This window comes from Lipophrys pholis, assembly GCF_963383615.2.
Source record: "Lipophrys pholis genome assembly, chromosome: 1".
NCBI lineage: Eukaryota > Metazoa > Chordata > Actinopteri > Blenniiformes > Blenniidae > Lipophrys > Lipophrys pholis.
In genome coordinates, this window is record NC_137635.1 from 34473572 (window position 1) to 34492978 (window position 19407).

Consider the following 19407-nt stretch of genomic DNA (forward strand, 5'->3'; position numbering starts at 1 on the left):
AACCTAAACACATCTGTCTACCTTTTCTTGGTAATACACTTTTGACATAAAAACTGAATTAGTATGCATTTCATGTTTGTTTACGGAGTTACTTGTAGATAGAATAGTGAACATAAAAAGAAAAAATCATATCAGGTGCTTTCAAACATACTTTCAATCGACACATAATGTAAAGTTACAAGACATCCCATCTCATATAATGGCATATTCAACAAGTATAGTAAAACCACTTCATTGATAAATAGCATACATCTTAATTCTCCTTTGAGCTACGGTAAGTATGTTAATATTGTCATCACTGTTAGGATCACTATGATTGGGGTTTACGGGCTATCAAGTCTGTCCTGGTTGTAGCTGGATCCCTGAAACGAGAGGAACGCAGCAGACCTGAGGAACAGGTCTGTGAAGTGATTATTTACACAAAACGTTTTTGAATTCCTTTTTGTGGGTCTAAAGAAATTTGAAAGTTTGCTTTTGCCACAAGTTTTTGTATATCACCACATTTACATGATGACAATCAAAACTTGACAGGATCATTGTCTCTCCAGGTGTTGATGCGCGCTCTGAGGGACTTCAACCTGCCTAAGATAGTGACCAGTGATGTTCCCATATTCCTTGGGCTCATCAGCGACCTGTTTCCTCAGCTGGATGTCCCAAGGAAGAGAGACCCGAAACTAGAAAATGCTGTTCGGCAGTCGGTCACCGAGTTGCGTCTACAGCCAGAGGAAAACTTCATACTTAAGGTGCTTCTCTGGTACTGCATGTGCTTAATATCAAAATGTCTCAACTGGGAAGAGATGGTGATAAAGACTGTTGAATGTACGACCCGATGCTTACAGGTGACCCAGTTAGAGGAGCTGCTGGCTGTCAGGCACTCTGTGTTTGTTGTAGGTGGACCAGGCACGGGAAAGAGCCAGGTTAACTCTGCTTATTGCTTTCAAATTAAATATGCATGACATGCAAAAAGTGTTTTGGCTTTTCATTTGAACAATAGTTTATGTCCAATTACCTTTGCACCTCATGCCTGACCTATTAACTAATACCATGTTTTGAGATTCCTTTCAACAATGAAAGGATTTCTGTGATTAAAACACAGTTTAGTGTTTGAAATGTAAAATGTATGATGTTTATTCACTAGATCCTGAAGACCCTCCACAGGACCTATGCAAACATGAAGATGAAGCCTATCTGGAATGATATTAACCCGAAAGCTGTCACCACGGATGAGCTTTTTGGATATTTACATCCTGCTACCAGAGAGTGGAAAGATGGTTAGAAGCTTAAAGATTATACAAGAGGTTTAATGAGCAATAAATAATGATCAAGAAAACAAGCGTTCCCTCCAGATTTGGGTCACTGTCAGGTGGGAGCTATTTTGGATAATTTATTCCAAAGCCTCCTCTCAGCATTAATTGGAAAGTTGAAGTACTTTACTGGTTCACAGCCACCTCCTGTTTAAGGAGCTTTCATATTTTGCTGAATTTCTGCTTGTGACTTTGGTTTACTACAGCAACATTTAGCAGCAGCCTTAATAGTATGGTGGTGGCAGAATTAAAAGAATCCTACTGATGTCACTGTATATTATTTATTGTTTGATATTTTACTTTACTTCAGGTCTATTTTCGTCTACTATGAGAGAGCTGACATCAGTGGGCCACGACGGACCCAAATGGATTGTTTTGGATGGGGATATTGACCCAATGTGGATTGAGTCTCTGAACACCGTTATGGATGACAATAAGGTCAGAGCATATCTCTTTTGGTTTTTGATTTTTTTAATGTGTCGGTTTTAGACTGGATGCAATTTTCCTGAATGATACCTTCAGTCTGTTTATCCCTCTTCTCTTCAGGTTCTGACTCTTGCCAGTAACGAGAGGATTAGTTTGTCGTCCTCCATGCGTTTACTCTTTGAGATCTCCCATCTGAGGGCCGCTACACCTGCAACTGTGTCCAGAGCAGGAATCCTCTATGTCAACCCGCAGGACCTCGGCTGGAGCTCGTAAGTTAAACACAAGCATGACGAACACAGTGTGTCCTTTTGTATCTCAAATTGTGGTCTGGCTCTGATAACTTCTCAGTTATGTGACAAGCTGGATAGACACCCGACAGGCCCAATCAGAGCGAGCCAACATGACCATTTTGTTTGATAAATATGTGCCATACTGCCTGGAACAAGTTAGGTGCAATCTGAAAACCATCACCCCGATTCCAGAGAACAGCATGGTACAGGTACAGTACGCCTGTGTGTGGTTGCACATTGGTGAGGTCCTTTTCTTGGCTGTTGTCCTTTCATATATGGGATTTTCCTCTTTTACCGGATCAGACGCTGTGTTCCTTGCTGGATTGCCTATTGACAGAAGACAACACTCCAGCTGATTCTCCCAGAGAACTGTATGAGATCTACTTTGTCTTCGCCTGCGTCTGGGCCTTTGGTGGGGCTCTCTTCCAGGATCATGTGTGTACTGACCTCATATCTGCCTCAACTTCAGTATTTTACACAATGAAATACATTCTAATTCAGATAATTATACTACATCGAAACACTAATACTTTACCCCAACAACCATTTTCAGCTTAATGATTACCGTGCTGAATTCAGCCGCTGGTGGTCGAAGGAGATGAGGGCTGTGAAGTTTCCGTCACAAGGCACCGTCTTTGACTATTTCATTGACTCTGAGACGAAGAAGTTCACTCCGTGGAGTGAGAAGATGGTGCAGTTTGAGCTGGAGCCTGATGTGCCACTGCAGGTGTGACTGCTATGAAGAGATGTCATACGTCACATGAATGCCACTGAATCAACGTTTCCACTCAGACGATGCAATGTTTATTTCAGACCGTCCTGGTCCATACCCCAGAGACCATCTGTCTTACCTACTTTATGGACCTGCTGCTCCAGAGAGGCAAACCGATTATGTTAGTGGGAAACGCAGGAGTGGGCAAGACCATCCTGGTGTCTGACAAAGTGGCTAAGCTGAAGGAAGACTACATGGTGACGAAAGTCCCTTTCAACTACTACACTACATCAGCCATGCTCCAGCGTAAGGAAAAACTACATTTGTACAGATTTTTACAGGATGCCAGCAAAACAAGAATGTGCAATTATCACTCCAAAAAAAAAAGATGTACTTACACTTGTAACTGAGTGCAAAATCAATAGTGAAAGCTGTGCTGAACTACCTTCAATTTGTTTGCTGATATATTACCAGGTTTTATCTTTTCATGCAAATTTTTGTTCTGTGCATCAAATGTCAACATAAGTTTTTACTATGGTAAAAGCTAGGCTGCAAATGGGATCAGAACCTTTCTGCTTTATCGCAGTTTCATTCCAAACAGTAAAAGGGATTTATTCATGTCTCCTCAGTCGCCATTCTCTGCAGCAGACCTTCGATAATTCCTCACATTTTAGTCATTTCTATCTGAGGCGCATAATTTCCTGCAAACATTATCCACAGTCTTGTCATTTTCTCAAATTGTTTCCTGCACTACGTGGACCTCAGGTGTCCTGGAAAAACCTCTGGAGAAGAAAGCCGGTCGTAAATTTGCTCCTCCCACGGCTAAGCGACTCATCTACTTCATAGATGACCTCAACATGCCTGAGGTGGATGTTTATGGGACGGTCCAGCCGCACACGCTCATACGACAGCATCTTGACTATAGCCACTGGTGAGATGACGTGCGTTACATGGACACGTTCTCAAAGCTCCCTGAGCTTTCATGCTGCCTAAATGTACAGCACTTTACATATACTATGTACATTTATTACATAGCATGTGATTTTTAATCTGATTAAATGTTTCTTTTAGGTATGACAGACAACGGTTGGTTCTGAAGGAAATTCATAATTGCCAGTATATCACCTGTATGAACCCGACATCTGGAAGCTTCTCCATCAACCCTCGACTACAAGTACAACCAAGTGTACACAACCACACTGCATGCAGAAATGACAAAAATGCTATTTTCAGCAATGCTTTCATCACTCTTACATTAATCGTAATCGGAGTAAGCAATTTAAATAGTGCTCGAAAAGAACAGATGTGTGAAAATAGAGTATTAAACAAGGGTCACACATTGGTGTCATGGTTGGCACTGTTTTCTCATAGCAAGAATACCTGGGCTTACTGGTCTTTGTGTGTGGATATTATATGTTCTCACTCTGCGTGTGTGGGGTTTTCCTCGTACTTCAGTTTCCTCCCACAGTCCAAAAAGAAACATTATAGGCGAATGAGTGATTGCTTGCCCATAGTGAACTGAGAACGGCTCCAGCGCCTCGAGTTTAATGAAACGGTACAGATGGTGGATGGTTGAGTGATATGAACAAAATTCTGTATACACAGGCATTAAGACAGAAATGAGGTAATTCCATTGTCCTTTGAAATAAAAAAAAAATACCCACAAATCAAATTGAATCTGCTTTCATAAACTTGTTCAGAATGTGATATGATAGGTTTCAGTTTTCAAGTCATTCTTGAGCCATTTATTTTCCAATATTTGCTGTTTCTCGTGTCGATGGAGACTGTAGCTTATCTCAGCCAGCACGTCAGAGTTCGAAGACAGTTTACATCTTGATCTGGTCACATCACACAGTGACATAGATTTAGACAATAATTAAAAAAAATATAAAAATCACTCATGCTCACACTGATACATGCAACCAATTCAGAGTCTCAATTTTCCGTATTTGCCAGCATTTCTTTGAATTGGAAGAAGACCTCAATAAAAGGCAGATAAGAAAAAAAAAAAAAACACAGGCACTGGGACGATTTACAAACGCGACTCAGAAAAGTTATTTTAGCATTTAGATTCACACCATGAACCTTCCTGCTCTGCTTTCCCAATTGATAAATAGAATTTCTCTTTTTCCTCTTTTCATTTCAGAGGCATTTCTCAGTGTTTGCCGTACATTTCCCGAGTGCTGACGCATTAGCTACCATCTTCACCAGCATCTTGTCAGCACACTTCCTTCAGGGAGGATTCAGCTACGGGGTTTCTCGCTCAGTTGGAACTCTCATACAGGTACAACAAAAGCTTCTCTTTTTTTTTCAATTATATACATGCAAACATTAAGTTTGTGATTCATCAGCCACAAGGTCCTTGTTTAGGTGTGTTTGTTTATGTGGATCAATGTCTTCTGGTTCTGCTCATCCAGGCAGCTATTTGTCTGCACCAGAAAATCAGCCAGAACTTCCTGCCCACAGCCATCCGCTTCCACTACATCTTCAACCTGCGAGACCTCTCCAACATATTCCAGGTACTCACTGGAGTGACTTATATTACAAATAAAACACAAAACAGTTTTTTCGTGTTAATTTAGTGAAATTATCTTACCATTAACAGAGAATCATCAGTCAGTCAGTGTAGCTGTTAATCAACAAACATAACTGTGGTCTTTTTGCATGAAGAGTACAATAAAAACAGCAGATAATTTATTTAAGGGAAGCTCATTTTTTGAGCAGCTTATATGATTGGTCCTTGGTGTTCACATTTTGTGAGGTCAACATTTCAACATTGTAAAGAAAATGTTGAAAACAGGAGTACTGAAAGCCCATTTGGTTGTTTCCTCTGTTGTCCTTGGGATGTATAGGGAATCCTGTTTGCCCTGTCGGAGAGTATCCGGTACCCCATGGACCTGGTTCACCTTTGGCTCCATGAGAGCTCGCGGGTCTACTCTGACAAACTGATGGAGGAGAAGGATGTGGAACTATTCAATAAGATCCTGCTTGACACCGGAAAGAGATATTTCGAAGTAAGGAAAAAGCAACTCACAGGCTTTTTATTTGAATTGTGTCCGAGCAAGCAGGGGCCGCACAGTGGTTAGCCTCACGGTGAGAAGGCTATGGGTTGCCCATAGTTAGCCGGGATTGGCTCCAGCGCCCTGCTAAGCTGCACAGGATGGAGCTGTGTAGAAGATGGATGGATGGAAGTGCCAGCAATTCAGCAACAATTGTTTTCAAGTGATGCAGCAACCCCTTGTGGCAGAACAATAAATAAAAAGCTACAGTGATGTACACTGCTTGTAAAAATGCATTTTTTTTTCCTACCTTAGGATGACAGTTCAAGTATGAGATAATCAGTATTTTCATGTGGGTTGTTGCTGTTTTTGCTTTATGTGTCTCCAGGGAATAGATGAGTCCATTTTTATCCACCAACCGTTGGTGTATTGTCACTTTGCCCAGGGAGTGGGAGAGCCTCGCTATCACCAGGTTTGAGACGTTCATGCACACATTATCTTGTCAGATGTTTCCTGACGAGACTCCATGTTGCTTCTTTCAAGGATTCATTTATTCTTATTAACAGTGGTGGTACAAAAAGCAGGTGAGATTAATTGTTTTTGACTTTAATCAATTTAAAATGTAAATTAACTGTAATTTCCATATTCAGAGACCTTATGGCACACGTTCCGCTGTCATGTCTGATCTGTCAGGGAGTAAATGAGGATGAGTGGGGAGTCATTAGCAAACTGATTGCCTTTGTTTTCTATATGAAGTAACTTAATTTCATTACGTATCTGGAAGTCACTGCATACTATCTTGGACACTGCTGGCTGTACACAAAAGGAGCCAAGTTAATTTGTTCATTTGTCAGGCTTCAGACTGGGAGAAGCTCCAGAAGACATTAGCTGATGCTCTGGAGCATTATAATGAGCTGCACGCTGTCATGGATCTGGTCTTGTTTGAAGAAGCTATCCAGCATGTGTAAGAAACACTCACGCAGACACGTCTATACAGACTACAGACATAAGCACACAGAGGGATTTATAGAGATGAGCGCTAATGTAAACCACAGACAGTAAACACAACATTAGGCCTAATATTTGCATTCAGATGTCGCATCAGTCGTATCCTGGAAGCCCCCTATGGTAATGCCCTGCTGGTTGGAGTCGGGGGCAGCGGGAAGCAGAGTCTGTGTCGACTGGCTGCCTTCCTCGGTGTGCTGGAAGTTTTCCAGATCACGCTGCGTAAAGGCTATGGCATCAATGACCTCAAGGTAATCACACATTTACTCTCACTAAAAACAGATGAAAAATGCAGTCTCTTTATTCTATGAATGAAGTTGAAATCATTTGTATATCAAAGTCAATATTCTCCTTTTTTCCTGCATTGCTTTTACCAATAATCTATATGTTTGGTAAATGTTTGATAGTGTCTCTTCTTTAGTCATTCCCATGTCATCCTTATCCACAGAGTGATTTAGCTGCCTTGTATATAAAGGTGGGAGTAAAAAACATCGGGACAGTGTTCCTTCATACAGACGCCCAGATTCCTGATGAACGCTTCCTGGTGCTCATCAACGATATGCTGGCTTCAGGTTTGACCGCAGTAACTTTAGAAGAGTGTCTCTTCCATTAAATATTTAATAATTACACGTAAATATGTGAGCACAGTCTGTTTATGGAGCCTTCCTATCATCAACCATATTTAGTTTATTCTGACTTATGACAATAGCGACGCCGCAATTTCTTTTCGTATTCTTTCGGTTTAGTAGAATAGTCATGTCAGAGGTGAGAAAAATGTTCTGAAATGGTGCAAATATCTGATCACTGAGCTTTCATGTGTGTGTGTTTTTAGGGGATATTCCAGACCTGTTCAGTGATGAAGAGGTGGATATGATAGTAACATCCATCCGTATGGAGCTGAGGGGATTAGGACTCATTGACACTAGAGACAACTGCTGGAGTTTTTTCATCGAAAGAATACGAAGACAACTCAAGGTCTAAAGCAACATTTATGTTTTTATAGTGTTTAAGTGTGATTGATTAGATTGATTCGTAAAAACGCATTTTACATTTTTTATTTAATTTTTTTTTTCTCCTCCAGGTTGTCTTGTGCTTCTCTCCAGTCGGATTCACATTGCGCACACGTGCTCGGAAATTCCCAGCTCTGGTAAATTGTACTGCCATTGACTGGTTTCACCCCTGGCCTCAGCTTGCTCTGCAGTCCGTCAGCTCTACCTTCATAGAGAAGATACCTGGGCTGGAGGTAACAACTGATCAAATTCATTATAGCTTCACTGTACAAGATGCCTATTTTGTATTAGAAGACCTGAGGAACTCAAATAAATTTAATTGTGCTTTATTTTTGTTGTGCCAGCTCTAAAATATGTCTCATGGCACTTAAAGAAAAGCCCAACAATCTACATGAACAAGCTTATAGGGGCACAGAGACTAGAGCGTAAGGAATGCAGTGTTTTTCTGCTCCAGTTTAGGGTAACAGGATTGTAAGAGTTGATATAAGACAGCAAGCTGATGGTCTCGCAGCAAACTTTTAGTTCCAATAAAGTGATCCTGCAGGAAGGTACAGAGACAGGGGAGAGGACGCAGACTACAGGGAGACATGGAATGTTTTTTATATGCAATACTCACATATGAAAGTATAGATTCAGAAAAGAAGAGAAACAATAAAGAAGCAAAAAAGTAGGTCTTCCAGCAGTTTAGATCTAAGCTAGGTTAACTATAAATATTCTAAATTGTGACTTGAGGCCATCCCTACAATAAGCTTTATCTCATCAGCATAGTCTGAAAAGTAGACCGTGAGCCTCCCTAACTCAAAACTCCAAAAAAATCTCCAATAAACCGACCTTTGGCAATGGTACTATGAAACTAATGGCTCCTCAAGAGAGGATGGAGAGTCAGGTAACACATTATATTGACATTTTTATCTGGAATTATGAGGAAGCCGCTGTAAACAGAAAAGTAAATATGAAAAGAAAGAAGCTGTTACTTCTTATCTTAAAAATGGGTTTGAGAAGAGTGTTATTCTCACTGTGTGGGCTCACTGTCATCGCTTGCTGAAGCTTTCTCTATGTTCATTCTGCACAGCCAAATGTGAGGGCATCCATCAGTGAGTTCATCTCCTTTGCCCACACAAGTGTCAACGAGGTGAGAGTCACAGCAGAGCAATGTGAGCAATAAACTCTCTTGACGTCCTCTTTGACATGATGTGTCTGTTTCCTTTACTCCGCAACTACCCACAGGTGAGTGTCAAGTACCAGCAGAATGAGAAGCACTTCAACTATACCACTCCGAAGAGTTTCCTCGAGTTTATGAAGCTGTACGACAACCTGTTGGGCAAGAAACGCACCGAGCTGACGCAGAAGATGGAAAGATTGGAAAATGGACTTCAGAAGCTGCAGACAACAGCGTCACAGGTCAGAGAATTTACACTGTAATATCCCTGCATATCTTATATTTTGTTGTATCTGTCACCTCGCCTCGTGAAATTTTTTTTTTTAAATTGTCAGGTGGAGGATTTAAAAGCCAAGTTAGCAGTGCAGGAAGTGGAGCTGTGGCAGAGAAACACAGATATCGAAGCTCTCATCGCGAAGATCGGACAGCAGACGGACAAACTGAACCAAGAGAGAGCTGTAGCTGACGCAGAGGAACAAAGGGTAAGTAAGAACCGAGGGTCATTCAAGCTGCAACTAGATGTGAATTATTATTGGAATTACAGTACATTAGCTTTCAAGGTTCATTTAGTGCAACGTCTTTGAAAGAGAGTCACTAGAGAGGAAACTAAAGAGGAGCTATAACACTGGATAAAGCACACGGATGATCTGACACATTTGTTTTGGGGGGGGGGGGGGGGCATATTATGATTCCTTCAGGTGGCAGCAATTCAAGCTAAAGTGACCAAACAGCAACAGGAAACTGAAGACGACTTGGCCAAGGCTGAACCGGCCCTGCAGGCAGCTAACACAGCCCTCAATACTCTAAACAGGGTAAAATACTTCCACACGCACACACAAACATGCCAGTGTAACTAGTTTTCCCACATTTCAGTTTTGGGCTTTATTTTGTTTTCAGGCGCTTTGCGTTATCATTTCAATGTCAGTATAATAAAAACGTGTTACGAGGCCGTAGGAGATGAAAAGTGTGTCTCTGTGTGCTCCAGCTGAATCTGACAGAGCTGAGGACCTTTCCCAACCCTCCAGCTATCGTCACCAACGTCTCCGCAGCTGTTCTGGTGCTACTTTCTCCTCAAGGCCGAATCCCTAAAGATCGCAGCTGGAAGGCTTCCAAGATGGTTATGAGCAAGGTGATATTTTACGGTGACGTTTTGTAGTGCTTTTTGGATTAATGGCTCAATACCGCAAAGCCAAAAAGTACATCATAAATTTCAAGTAAATTCGATTCACTGCTGGAAAAACACGTCTTAGATTTCACGTTTGAAAATGTAATCATGATTGACTGGATTCATATTTTTGAAGTGTGTGTGTGTGTGTGTGTGGACTGCAGGTTTTTCTTCCATTGTGAATCTGCCTTGTTGATCCTTGGTTTTTTTATTTTTTGTCCCTGTTTCGTCTGTTTTTCCACAAGCCTCTGACGCACGTTTTACAACCTCTGTATTTTATGTTTTGCTGCTACCTTGGCCACGGCACTCTTGTTAAAGAGATGTTTCATCTCAACCGAGGCAATCTTGTGGTTGAAAGAAGTCGTACGTAAAACTGAAAAACTGCTTTTAGAACTGCTGCGTTACATCAGGCAGCTCCCAGCACTTTGTGTTTACTGACATTTCTTTATATTTTATTTTTCTGTTCCTGCTCATGATTGAAATAATCTGCAAAACTATTTATAGAGACAGAATGTAATTTAAAAAACTGCAAAAGAGAGTAGTAGGATGTGTGAACCATTTTCACTCTTTTATGGATATATGTGTTTTTACTTCGGCACCACAGCACCATTTTCTTGTGATTCAAATACACACATGCCTAAATCCATGTCCAGGTGGACGACTTTCTACAGGCTCTGGTGAACTTTGACAAAGAGCACATCCCAGAGGCCACGGTGAAGTGTGTGAGAGATGACTACCTCAGTGATCCCGAGTTTAACCCAGACTTTGTACGGCAGAAATCCTCAGCTGCTGCAGGCCTCTGTGCCTGGGTGATCAACATCATACGCTTCCACGAGGTACAAACATGTACTCAGACTGTCACATACAGTGAGTGTACAGCAGTTTGTTTTTTGGTTGTTTGATGACTTTCTCCTCTTTCTCCCCCAACATTTGCTTCTTTGGATAGATTTTTGTAAGTAACACCTATGCTGATTTTTTTTATTTTTATATTTCTTTTATGAATGTGTCCATTGAGCTCGGGTCATAATCACTATATTTTCTGAAGGACATTTTTGATTATAAAGGTAATACTGTGATATCCTCTCAGGAGTATGTGTGTGTCTACAGGTTTTCTGTGAAGTAGAGATGAAGAGGATGTGTCTGTCTCAGGCAAATGCTGATTTGGCTGAGGCTGCAGAGAAGCTGGAGGCTATAAGGAAGAAACTTGCAGTAAGTCTGTTCATATCAATGGTTATTTAATTTGTCTTATTATGTTGGTATGATGTCTAAATTTGAATTTTGATTATTTGCTGGCTCAAATATGTGTTGTTGTTTTTTTAAGGGAGAGGTTAAAACCCTGTACTTCCAATTACTATGTTTGAGTTACAGATAATTAGATATTCTTTTCATTGCATTTGAGTTTCATATATGGCTTAATGCTTTTTCAATACAAACAATAAGAGTTTTGGACCAACTTTAATCGTGAACAGCCACCAGTCATCACTTATTCAGTCGTTCCTCCTCTTTTATTTCTCAGGAGCTGGACAGTAGTCTGGAAACTCTGACAGCAGCATATGAGACGGCCATGTCAGAGAAACTCCGCTTTCAGGAAGAGGTCAACCACACCAACAAGACAATCGAACTGGCCAATCGGCTTGTCAAAGGACTGGAGGTACAGCAGCTGGCAACTGGATCACACTTCCAGTCATATTCCTACTTTTAGTTCTTTACCTATTCAGGTGAATTCTGTCCGATGCCATATCCAGAGTGACTGAATTGTGTGTGTGCGTGTGTTTCAGAGTGAGAATGTGCGCTGGGCTCACTCAGTGGCTCAGTATCACGAACAGGAAGAAACTCTCTGCGGAGATCTACTGCTAACTGCAGCGTTCATCTCTTATGCTGGCTCCTTTTCCAAGAAGTACAGAGGAGAGCTGCTGGATAACCTCTGGATGCCCTTCCTGTGCACCCAGAAGGTTACATTTTTAGGACACCCTGATATTCTCCCGCACTTTTTCTCTGAACGTGTCTCCTCTGGTTTGTATGTTTAACACTTCCTATTTCCGTACCAACACACAGTTGTTGTTTTGTATCCTCTCAATTAGGTGCCTATTCCCATGACTGAGGGCTTAGATCCAGTGTCAATGTTGACTGATGGAGCGATGGTGGCCCAGTGGAACAATGAAGGTTTGCCAGGTGATAAAATGTCCACGCAGAATGCCACCATCCTCACTAACTGTGAGTATAGGGGTTGGATGTTTGCTTGAACATATTTTTCAACGGTCATTAGCACAGTGCAGGGTTTGTTTTGTGACATTGCCTCATTTCTGTGTGTGTGTGTGTGTGTGTGTGTGTGTGTGTGTGTGTGTGTGTGTGTGTGTGTGTGTGTGTGTGTGTGTGTGTGTGTGTGTGTGTGTGTGTGTGTGTGTGTGTGTGTGTGTGTTTTGCTGCAGGTGAGCGCTGGCCTCTCCTCATTGACCCTCAGCTGCAGGGCATCAAGTGGATCAAGAGTCGCCATGGAAACAGCCTCAAGGTTGTCAGTCTAGGGCAGAGAGGGTGAGTGTTTACATTTTTAGCATCCTCCAGTGTTAATGTTGGCTTTCAAGAAGAAAAAAAAACTGGGGGAAAAAATTGCTGCTGTGCAGGTGTCACAATCTGTTTAAATTACATATTACAAAAATATCCACCTAACATGTTTTTGTAGTATTTTTGTGCCTGCTCCCATTATCTATTTTTTTTAACCCCCTGTGACTGGTAACTGTTGCTTCAGTTACGTAGACGTTATCGAACAGGCTGTTGTTGCGGGGGACACTGTCCTCATTGAAAACCTTGAGGAGACCATTGACCCTGTTATCGACCCCCTGCTGGGGCGGCACACAATCAAGAAGGGCAGGTAACACACACACACACACACACACACACACACAAGTGAGCACATGCTTATAAAGCAAAATATTCCAAGTTGGTCCTCTTCTCTTTTTTTTTTCTATCATCCACGCTTCATCCAGTTGCATTAAGGTTGGGGACAAGGAGTGTTTTTTCCACCCAGGCTTCAGACTGATTCTTCACACCAAGTTGGCCAATCCTCACTACAAGCCAGAGATTCAAGCTCAGACCACACTCATCAATTTCACAGTGACGAGGGACGGACTGGAGGATCAACTGCTGGCCCAGGTGGTGAATCAGGAGAGACCAGACCTCGAGCTCCTGAAGGTGAGTCAGATTAGTGTTTTCTTGTGATTATGTATCATAATAGTGATTTTTAAACAGTTGTCCGTCTCAGTGTTTGATTTACAACACACTCTTTCTTATTAAATCTTTTCTGTTCATACAGAGTGATCTAACGAAGCAGCAGAATATGTTTAAGATTGAGCTGAAGCTCCTGGAGGACGAGCTGCTGACCCGACTGTCTGCTGCAGAGAGCAACTTTCTTGGTGACAACGTGCTGGTAGAGAAGCTTGAGACCACAAAGCATACTGCTGCTGAAATTGAAATGAAGGTAATGGAATAACTGCTTCATTGTATTTTTGGAACTTGATATATATTCGACACCTAAAGTTTTCTCCATTTTTGAGAAGTAAATTTGTGTCTTTTTGTGCCATTTTTATTCCTCAATTTAGGTTCTGGAAGCTAAAGTTAATGAAGTAAAAATAAATGAAGCGAGAGAACATTATCGCCCAGTCGCTGTCAGAGCCTCTCTGCTCTACTTCATCATGAATGATCTCAACAAGATCAACCCAATGTACCAATTCAGCCTGAAGGTAACTGGAGCAGAATATAGGAGCCGACGCTGCTGCATCGGCGTTAAGAAATTAGAGTTTAATGCAGATGAAGGGTATATTAACTCTCTTTTTTAACTCGGTTTGCAAGGAAGCGTCTGAGACACATCGGTGTAATGTGTCACTGCGCAAATAAATCCCACAAAGTGATTCTTCCTTTTCTTCCCAGGCCTTTAATGTTGTTTTCCACAATGCGGTGGAGATGGCAGAGGCATCTGAGGACGTAAAAAGCAGAGTCAACACACTCATAGACTGTGTTACATACTCCACCTTCAACTACATCAGCAGGGGACTATTTGAAAGAGACAAGCTCACCTTTACCGCACAGCTAGCCTTCCAGGTGTGTATGTGTTTGTGTTGCTGTTAGGGAGAGTTTTGTTCCTAACTGTGTTCTCCCACTTTTAGTTGCTCCTGATGAGCAAGGAGATAGATGTGCACGAGCTGGACTTCCTGCTGCGTTTCAACATTGACCACAGTTATGTCAGCCCCCTTGACTTTCTCCCCAACACAGCGTGGAGCGCCATCAAGGTCTACTATCACACATGCACATATGCAAGATTTGTTTTTGCTAGCTGTACGCAAATTACGCTATAAAGCACCTCCTGCTGTGGCTTGATTTTTGCACAGGTGATGAGTTTTACTGATGAGTTTCGCGGCCTGGACCGGGATATTGAGGGCTCACCCAAGCGCTGGAAGAAGCTGGTGGAGTCTGAGTGTCCAGAGAAGGAGAAATTCCCTCAGGAGTGGAAAGGAAAAAGTTCCCTGCAGAAACTGATCATGATGAGAGCTCTGAGGCCTGACCGCATGACTTATGCCCTGAGGTGATTCAGTTTCCCTACTTATTTTTTGTTTATCCTGCTTACTTGTGTTCATCTTGAAAACAAATTAAAACAGCGACTACAAGAATTGTGGCGGATGTCACGTTACCCTGCTCTCATTTGATAGTAAACCAAAGTATTTCTCTCCCTTCTATTCTCATACGGAAGAAACTTTGTGGAGGAGAAGCTCGGAGTGAAGTATACAGAGGGACGAAAGATTGAGTTTGCAAAGTCCTTTAGAGAAAGTGGTCCAGCCTCTCCTGTGTTTTTTATTCTCTCCCCTGGAGTGGACCCACTAAAAGATGTGGAGTCACTGGGTACACACACACACACACACACACACACACACACACACACACACACACACACACACACACACACACACACACACACACACACACACACACACACACACACACACGCGCACACTCACAAATGCATTACCTATACGTTTACTGTTCTCATTCATTATTCAAAATACTTGATTAAAGAAATGCACGAGTCATTGTTTTACAATGCAGTGACAGTAAATGTCAAATCAGTTATAACACGTTTAAGTATGCAGTAGTGTACAAGTGGTGCAAAGTTCATGCTGAGAGGTAGGCACACCATATTAGAAACAATGAGCATGATCACAGACAAAAAAATGTTATAGGACGTTTGTTTGTTTTCAATTTATTGTCAACACATAAACTATTCAGTCTTATTTGTTTCCAGGAAGGAAGCTGGGATTCACTATTGACCTTGGAAAACTCCACAATGTTTCTTTGGGTCAGGGACAGGAAACTGTGGCTGAAATTGCCATGGAAAACGCAGCCAAGGAGGGTCACTGGGTTATTCTGCAGGTCTGTTTCTGTGAAAGATGCTTTCATGTTTTAGACGTTTGACTGAAAGCCAATCCTTGTATATTTTTTTGGTGTATGTTTAATAGAATTGCACTGCATGGAAATGAGAGGTAGTGGTGGTGTTTCATACTTATGCTAATATGTTATAGATTTAATTATGTACTTTATAGATTTTTCATGATTGTTTCTGTTTCACTCCCATGCAGAACATCCACCTGGTTGCCCGTTGGCTGGGTTCACTTGAGAAGCTTCTGGAGCGTTGCTGTGAAAACAGTCATCCAGACTACAGAGTGTTTATGAGCGCCGAGCCGCCATCCACACCCCAGGAGCACATAATCCCGCAGGTTTTAAGCTATTTTCCTTCATCTTTAGAATATATGCACGTATTCCGTGTGTGTGCGCACAGTGTCTGTTTTGCACTCAGATGAAATTTAAGGTTCATCACAGTTCTTTTTATTTTAAACATTTAAGGGCATTATGGAAAACGCTATTAAAATCACCAATGAGCCTCCGACTGGCATGCACGCCAATTTGCATGCTGCTCTTGATAATTTCGACCAGGTGAGTTTCTCTGCTTGGTGTTGGGAATGTCTTGTGCAGCGTATTTGCTGTTTAATCAGTCAGTCTGTTCATATACTGGCCCATCTCTTCAGGACATCCTGGACCAGTGCAGCCGCGAGCAGGAGTTTAAGACCATCCTCTTCTCTCTGTGTTACTTCCATGCCTGTGTGGCAGAGAGGAGGAAGTTCGGTCCTCAGGGGTGGAACAGAAAGTATCCGTTCAACACAGGAGATCTGACTATATCGGTTAATGTACTCTACAACTACCTTGAGGCGAATGCACAGGTGGGTTGGGCTGTGCATGGAGGAGATGGTGTACCATTAGGTGATTGAGAGACTGATCTCTGAGTGGATGATAAAAGAGTTGATGGTGCTGGCAGTAATTGTTCAGATTATGGTAATAATGCAGGTGCCCTGGGAGGATCTGAGGTACCTGTTTGGGGAGATCATGTATGGAGGACACATCACTGACGACTGGGACCGTCGGCTCTGCAGAACGTACCTGGAAGAGTACATGCAGCCCAACCAGGTTTGTTAAGGTGACACATCGAAACAGCACCCCCAGTTGTCTTCTGCCATACAAGAACAGGGCCTCTGTGCAAACACTTGCTGATCGCTAGATTTAATTGCTTTTATGATGCAAACCTGTGCTATTTTGGGCTGCAATTCAACTCCAGTTAGAGGCTGTTTGGCAAGTTTTTGCACATGAAAGCTGAATATATTGGCACAAGTTTCTGGCAACCTGAAGTGCCAGACCACCTGGCGCACTTGGCTCTCACCGACTGCAGTTGAATAATTCAACGTATCATACCGGCTTGAGATTTAGAGCTACAATTTGTCTTTCTATTTTTTTATTGTGTAGTTTGACCGGAAGCTCTCGTTGGCACCTGGATTTGTCGTCCCGTCCAACCTGGACTACCAGGTAAGTTGAGTCGGATATTGTCTGATTAAACCTTCTTTGAGCTCCCTGATGTTACACAATATTCTCATTTGAAACAGAAGTGTCGTCTCGATTAAATATAAGCTTCACATCCCATCACGGCAGTCTTTACATTAAATGTGTCCGACGGAGTTGACACTAACATGTGTCACGATGTGTTACGGTGCACCTTCAGGGCTACCACGACTTCATAGATGAGATGCTACCCCATGAGAGCCCAGTGCATTATGGGCTGCACCCCAACGCAGAAATTGAATTCCTGACAGTGACGTCGGATAATCTTTTTCACACTTTGCTGGAGCTGCAGTCTCCCGATGCTGTGATGGGAGAAGGAGCTTCGCAGACGCTGGAGGAGAAGGTAGCTACATATTCTGCCTTCATGTGATTAGTTATGTTTATTTTTTTCCTAAAAGAGACTGAAAACCATTCATTTATTTCATTAATAACGCTATATTTTCCCCAAATCCCATATCATACTTATCCCAGCTCGAACACTCTCATCATAACAGAAGTGAAGGCACCGGAACTAATATGACAATTTCTTTTTTTTATGAATAACATCTCACTTCACCCACCCCAGGTGAAAACAATTCTGGATGAAGTGCTGGAAAAACTGCCAGAGGAGTACAATATGTCCGACATCACTTCCAAGACCGCTGAGCGATCGCCATACATCCTGGTCTGCTTTCAGGAGTGTGAGCGCATGAACACTCTCATTTTTGAGATACGCCGCTCACTGAAGGAGCTCGACCTTGGACTCAAGGTAGGTTTGTGGCCGCTTGTTTTTCTGAGTTTTGCTTTTACCTGAGTAAATAAATCTATAGCGAGAAGAGAGAAGAATATAACTCAAAAATGATTGTGCCACAAAAAGCAGACCTGTGCTTGATGTTAAAAAATTCAAAAAAGGATTGTTGTGGGCGGCTCTGGCTCAGTTGGTAGAGCAGGTCGTCTTACATTAGCTAGATTAGTGGTTCCATTCCTCATCTCACCCTGTCCATGTTTTGAAGTGTCCTTGGGCCAGACCCTGAAGTCCACATTAATGAATTCCAGTACCGTGGCAGCTGTCTTTTTATTGTTCCTTATGTGAACAGGGTGTCTAAACTGTAGTATAGCTATTTTTGTTGTTGTGTCATACTGGTGTTAAATTGCTTCATGAATACACTGATTCATGCTTTAACAGCTCAATATGTTTGTCAAAGGGTGAGCTGGCCATGTCCTCTGAGATGGAGAAGCTTCAGACTGCTTTGTTCTTTGACAATGTCCCTGATACCTGGACCAAGTTGGCCTATCCCTCTACATACAGCCTGGCTATATGGTCTGTATGCCATTTACCAGTTTTTAAAAACATGTGAAAGCACTTAGAAAGTTAGTTTTTGTTTCACGATACTTTACAATACATAGCAAACAGGCAGTGTGAGATGTACCAGGGGAGAGGGGGGGGGGGGGGGGGGGGGGGCTTTCATTCCCTCTCATGATGATTAATGCTGCTTCACCATTATCTAAGTAAAGCAGCGCCGTCTAAATTCACACTTTCACTCCTCACACACTTTGTCCCCCCATGCTAAGTAAAAATCTTTAGTTGAGTGCCAGCCTCCCTAATGTTTTTCACATTAAATGAGATTATTGCTAATGGCTGTTGCGATCCATGGGTAATAAAAAGCACTTGCTGACGTGCGCAGAGGCTGTTACCTTAAATGACACAAGCATTTATATGGTACCTTCAACCATTACACTTGTATTGCATCTTATTTCATCCTCTTGTCTTTGCATTTAGAACAAAATTATATGTTTTGATATTTGTTCTACTGAACAGGGTTTATTCATTTTGAATTTTTCTCAACAATAAAAGTATACTGGGAAAGGACACACAGCAATCTCTAGTGGAAAATACAGTTGCTATTTTAATTCTTTGACTTTGCTTTCTGTATATTTGTTTCTGTTAGGTATAATGATGTGATGCAGCGCTGTAAAGAGCTGGACAGCTGGACTCAGGACTTGTCTCTGCCCAGTGTTGTGTGGCTATCTGGGTTGTTCAACCCACAGTCTTTCCTCACAGGTGACACAAACAAGGAACACACGGTTCCCAAAGTCCTTCACTACCTTTATCAATCCCGTTCCTGCTTTCTAGCTGTGATGCAAACTCTGGCACGAAAGAATGAGTGGCCCCTCGATAAAGTGAATCTCACAGTGGATGTGACCAAGAAATTTAAGGAGGAGTTCAACCAACCGGCCAGAGAGGGAGCCTACGTGTATGGACTTTACATGGAAGGTAAAAGAAAACACACAGGTCTCTGCTTTGCTGCAACTTTCAAGGTGCGGAGCTGCACAATATTAATACTCTATAATGGTAAAATAAAATTCTCCCTTTCAGTTGAACTCAAATTTTAATGTTCATAAAAAAAAAATTTGGTCCCTCATT

General features: G+C 42.0%; 1 protein-coding gene across 1 annotated transcript in view; it reads left to right on the forward strand.

The window, feature by feature from the left end:
- Nucleotides 1–19407, forward strand: part of dnah9l (dynein, axonemal, heavy polypeptide 9 like) — a gene marked incomplete at its 5' end in the record, with an annotated part of 36307 nt that overhangs the window by 16444 nt on the left and 456 nt on the right. Inside the window, 51 exons of the mRNA XM_080465067.1 lie at nt 306–398; nt 549–743; nt 840–917; nt 1139–1271; nt 1615–1742; nt 1851–1999; nt 2079–2229; nt 2324–2455; nt 2574–2747; nt 2834–3038; nt 3498–3663; nt 3804–3906; nt 4879–5016; nt 5150–5251; nt 5585–5746; nt 6120–6203; nt 6586–6695; nt 6825–6987; nt 7185–7308; nt 7569–7711; nt 7818–7979; nt 8819–8878; nt 8974–9147; nt 9241–9387; nt 9604–9717; nt 9891–10034; nt 10724–10906; nt 11178–11279; nt 11587–11721; nt 11849–12022; nt 12152–12284; nt 12500–12602; nt 12817–12939; nt 13055–13259; nt 13381–13545; nt 13667–13807; nt 13995–14165; nt 14231–14353; nt 14453–14646; nt 14812–14960; nt 15361–15488; nt 15695–15832; nt 15960–16049; nt 16142–16333; nt 16458–16577; nt 16911–16970; nt 17164–17346; nt 17569–17751; nt 18188–18303; nt 18932–19044; nt 19117–19257. Of these exons, the coding sequence (XP_080321193.1) occupies nt 306–398; nt 549–743; nt 840–917; nt 1139–1271; nt 1615–1742; nt 1851–1999; nt 2079–2229; nt 2324–2455; nt 2574–2747; nt 2834–3038; nt 3498–3663; nt 3804–3906; nt 4879–5016; nt 5150–5251; nt 5585–5746; nt 6120–6203; nt 6586–6695; nt 6825–6987; nt 7185–7308; nt 7569–7711; nt 7818–7979; nt 8819–8878; nt 8974–9147; nt 9241–9387; nt 9604–9717; nt 9891–10034; nt 10724–10906; nt 11178–11279; nt 11587–11721; nt 11849–12022; nt 12152–12284; nt 12500–12602; nt 12817–12939; nt 13055–13259; nt 13381–13545; nt 13667–13807; nt 13995–14165; nt 14231–14353; nt 14453–14646; nt 14812–14960; nt 15361–15488; nt 15695–15832; nt 15960–16049; nt 16142–16333; nt 16458–16577; nt 16911–16970; nt 17164–17346; nt 17569–17751; nt 18188–18303; nt 18932–19044; nt 19117–19257 (7099 nt within the window). The remainder of the gene's footprint in view (nt 1–305; nt 399–548; nt 744–839; nt 918–1138; nt 1272–1614; nt 1743–1850; nt 2000–2078; nt 2230–2323; nt 2456–2573; nt 2748–2833; nt 3039–3497; nt 3664–3803; nt 3907–4878; nt 5017–5149; nt 5252–5584; nt 5747–6119; nt 6204–6585; nt 6696–6824; nt 6988–7184; nt 7309–7568; nt 7712–7817; nt 7980–8818; nt 8879–8973; nt 9148–9240; nt 9388–9603; nt 9718–9890; nt 10035–10723; nt 10907–11177; nt 11280–11586; nt 11722–11848; nt 12023–12151; nt 12285–12499; nt 12603–12816; nt 12940–13054; nt 13260–13380; nt 13546–13666; nt 13808–13994; nt 14166–14230; nt 14354–14452; nt 14647–14811; nt 14961–15360; nt 15489–15694; nt 15833–15959; nt 16050–16141; nt 16334–16457; nt 16578–16910; nt 16971–17163; nt 17347–17568; nt 17752–18187; nt 18304–18931; nt 19045–19116; nt 19258–19407) is intronic.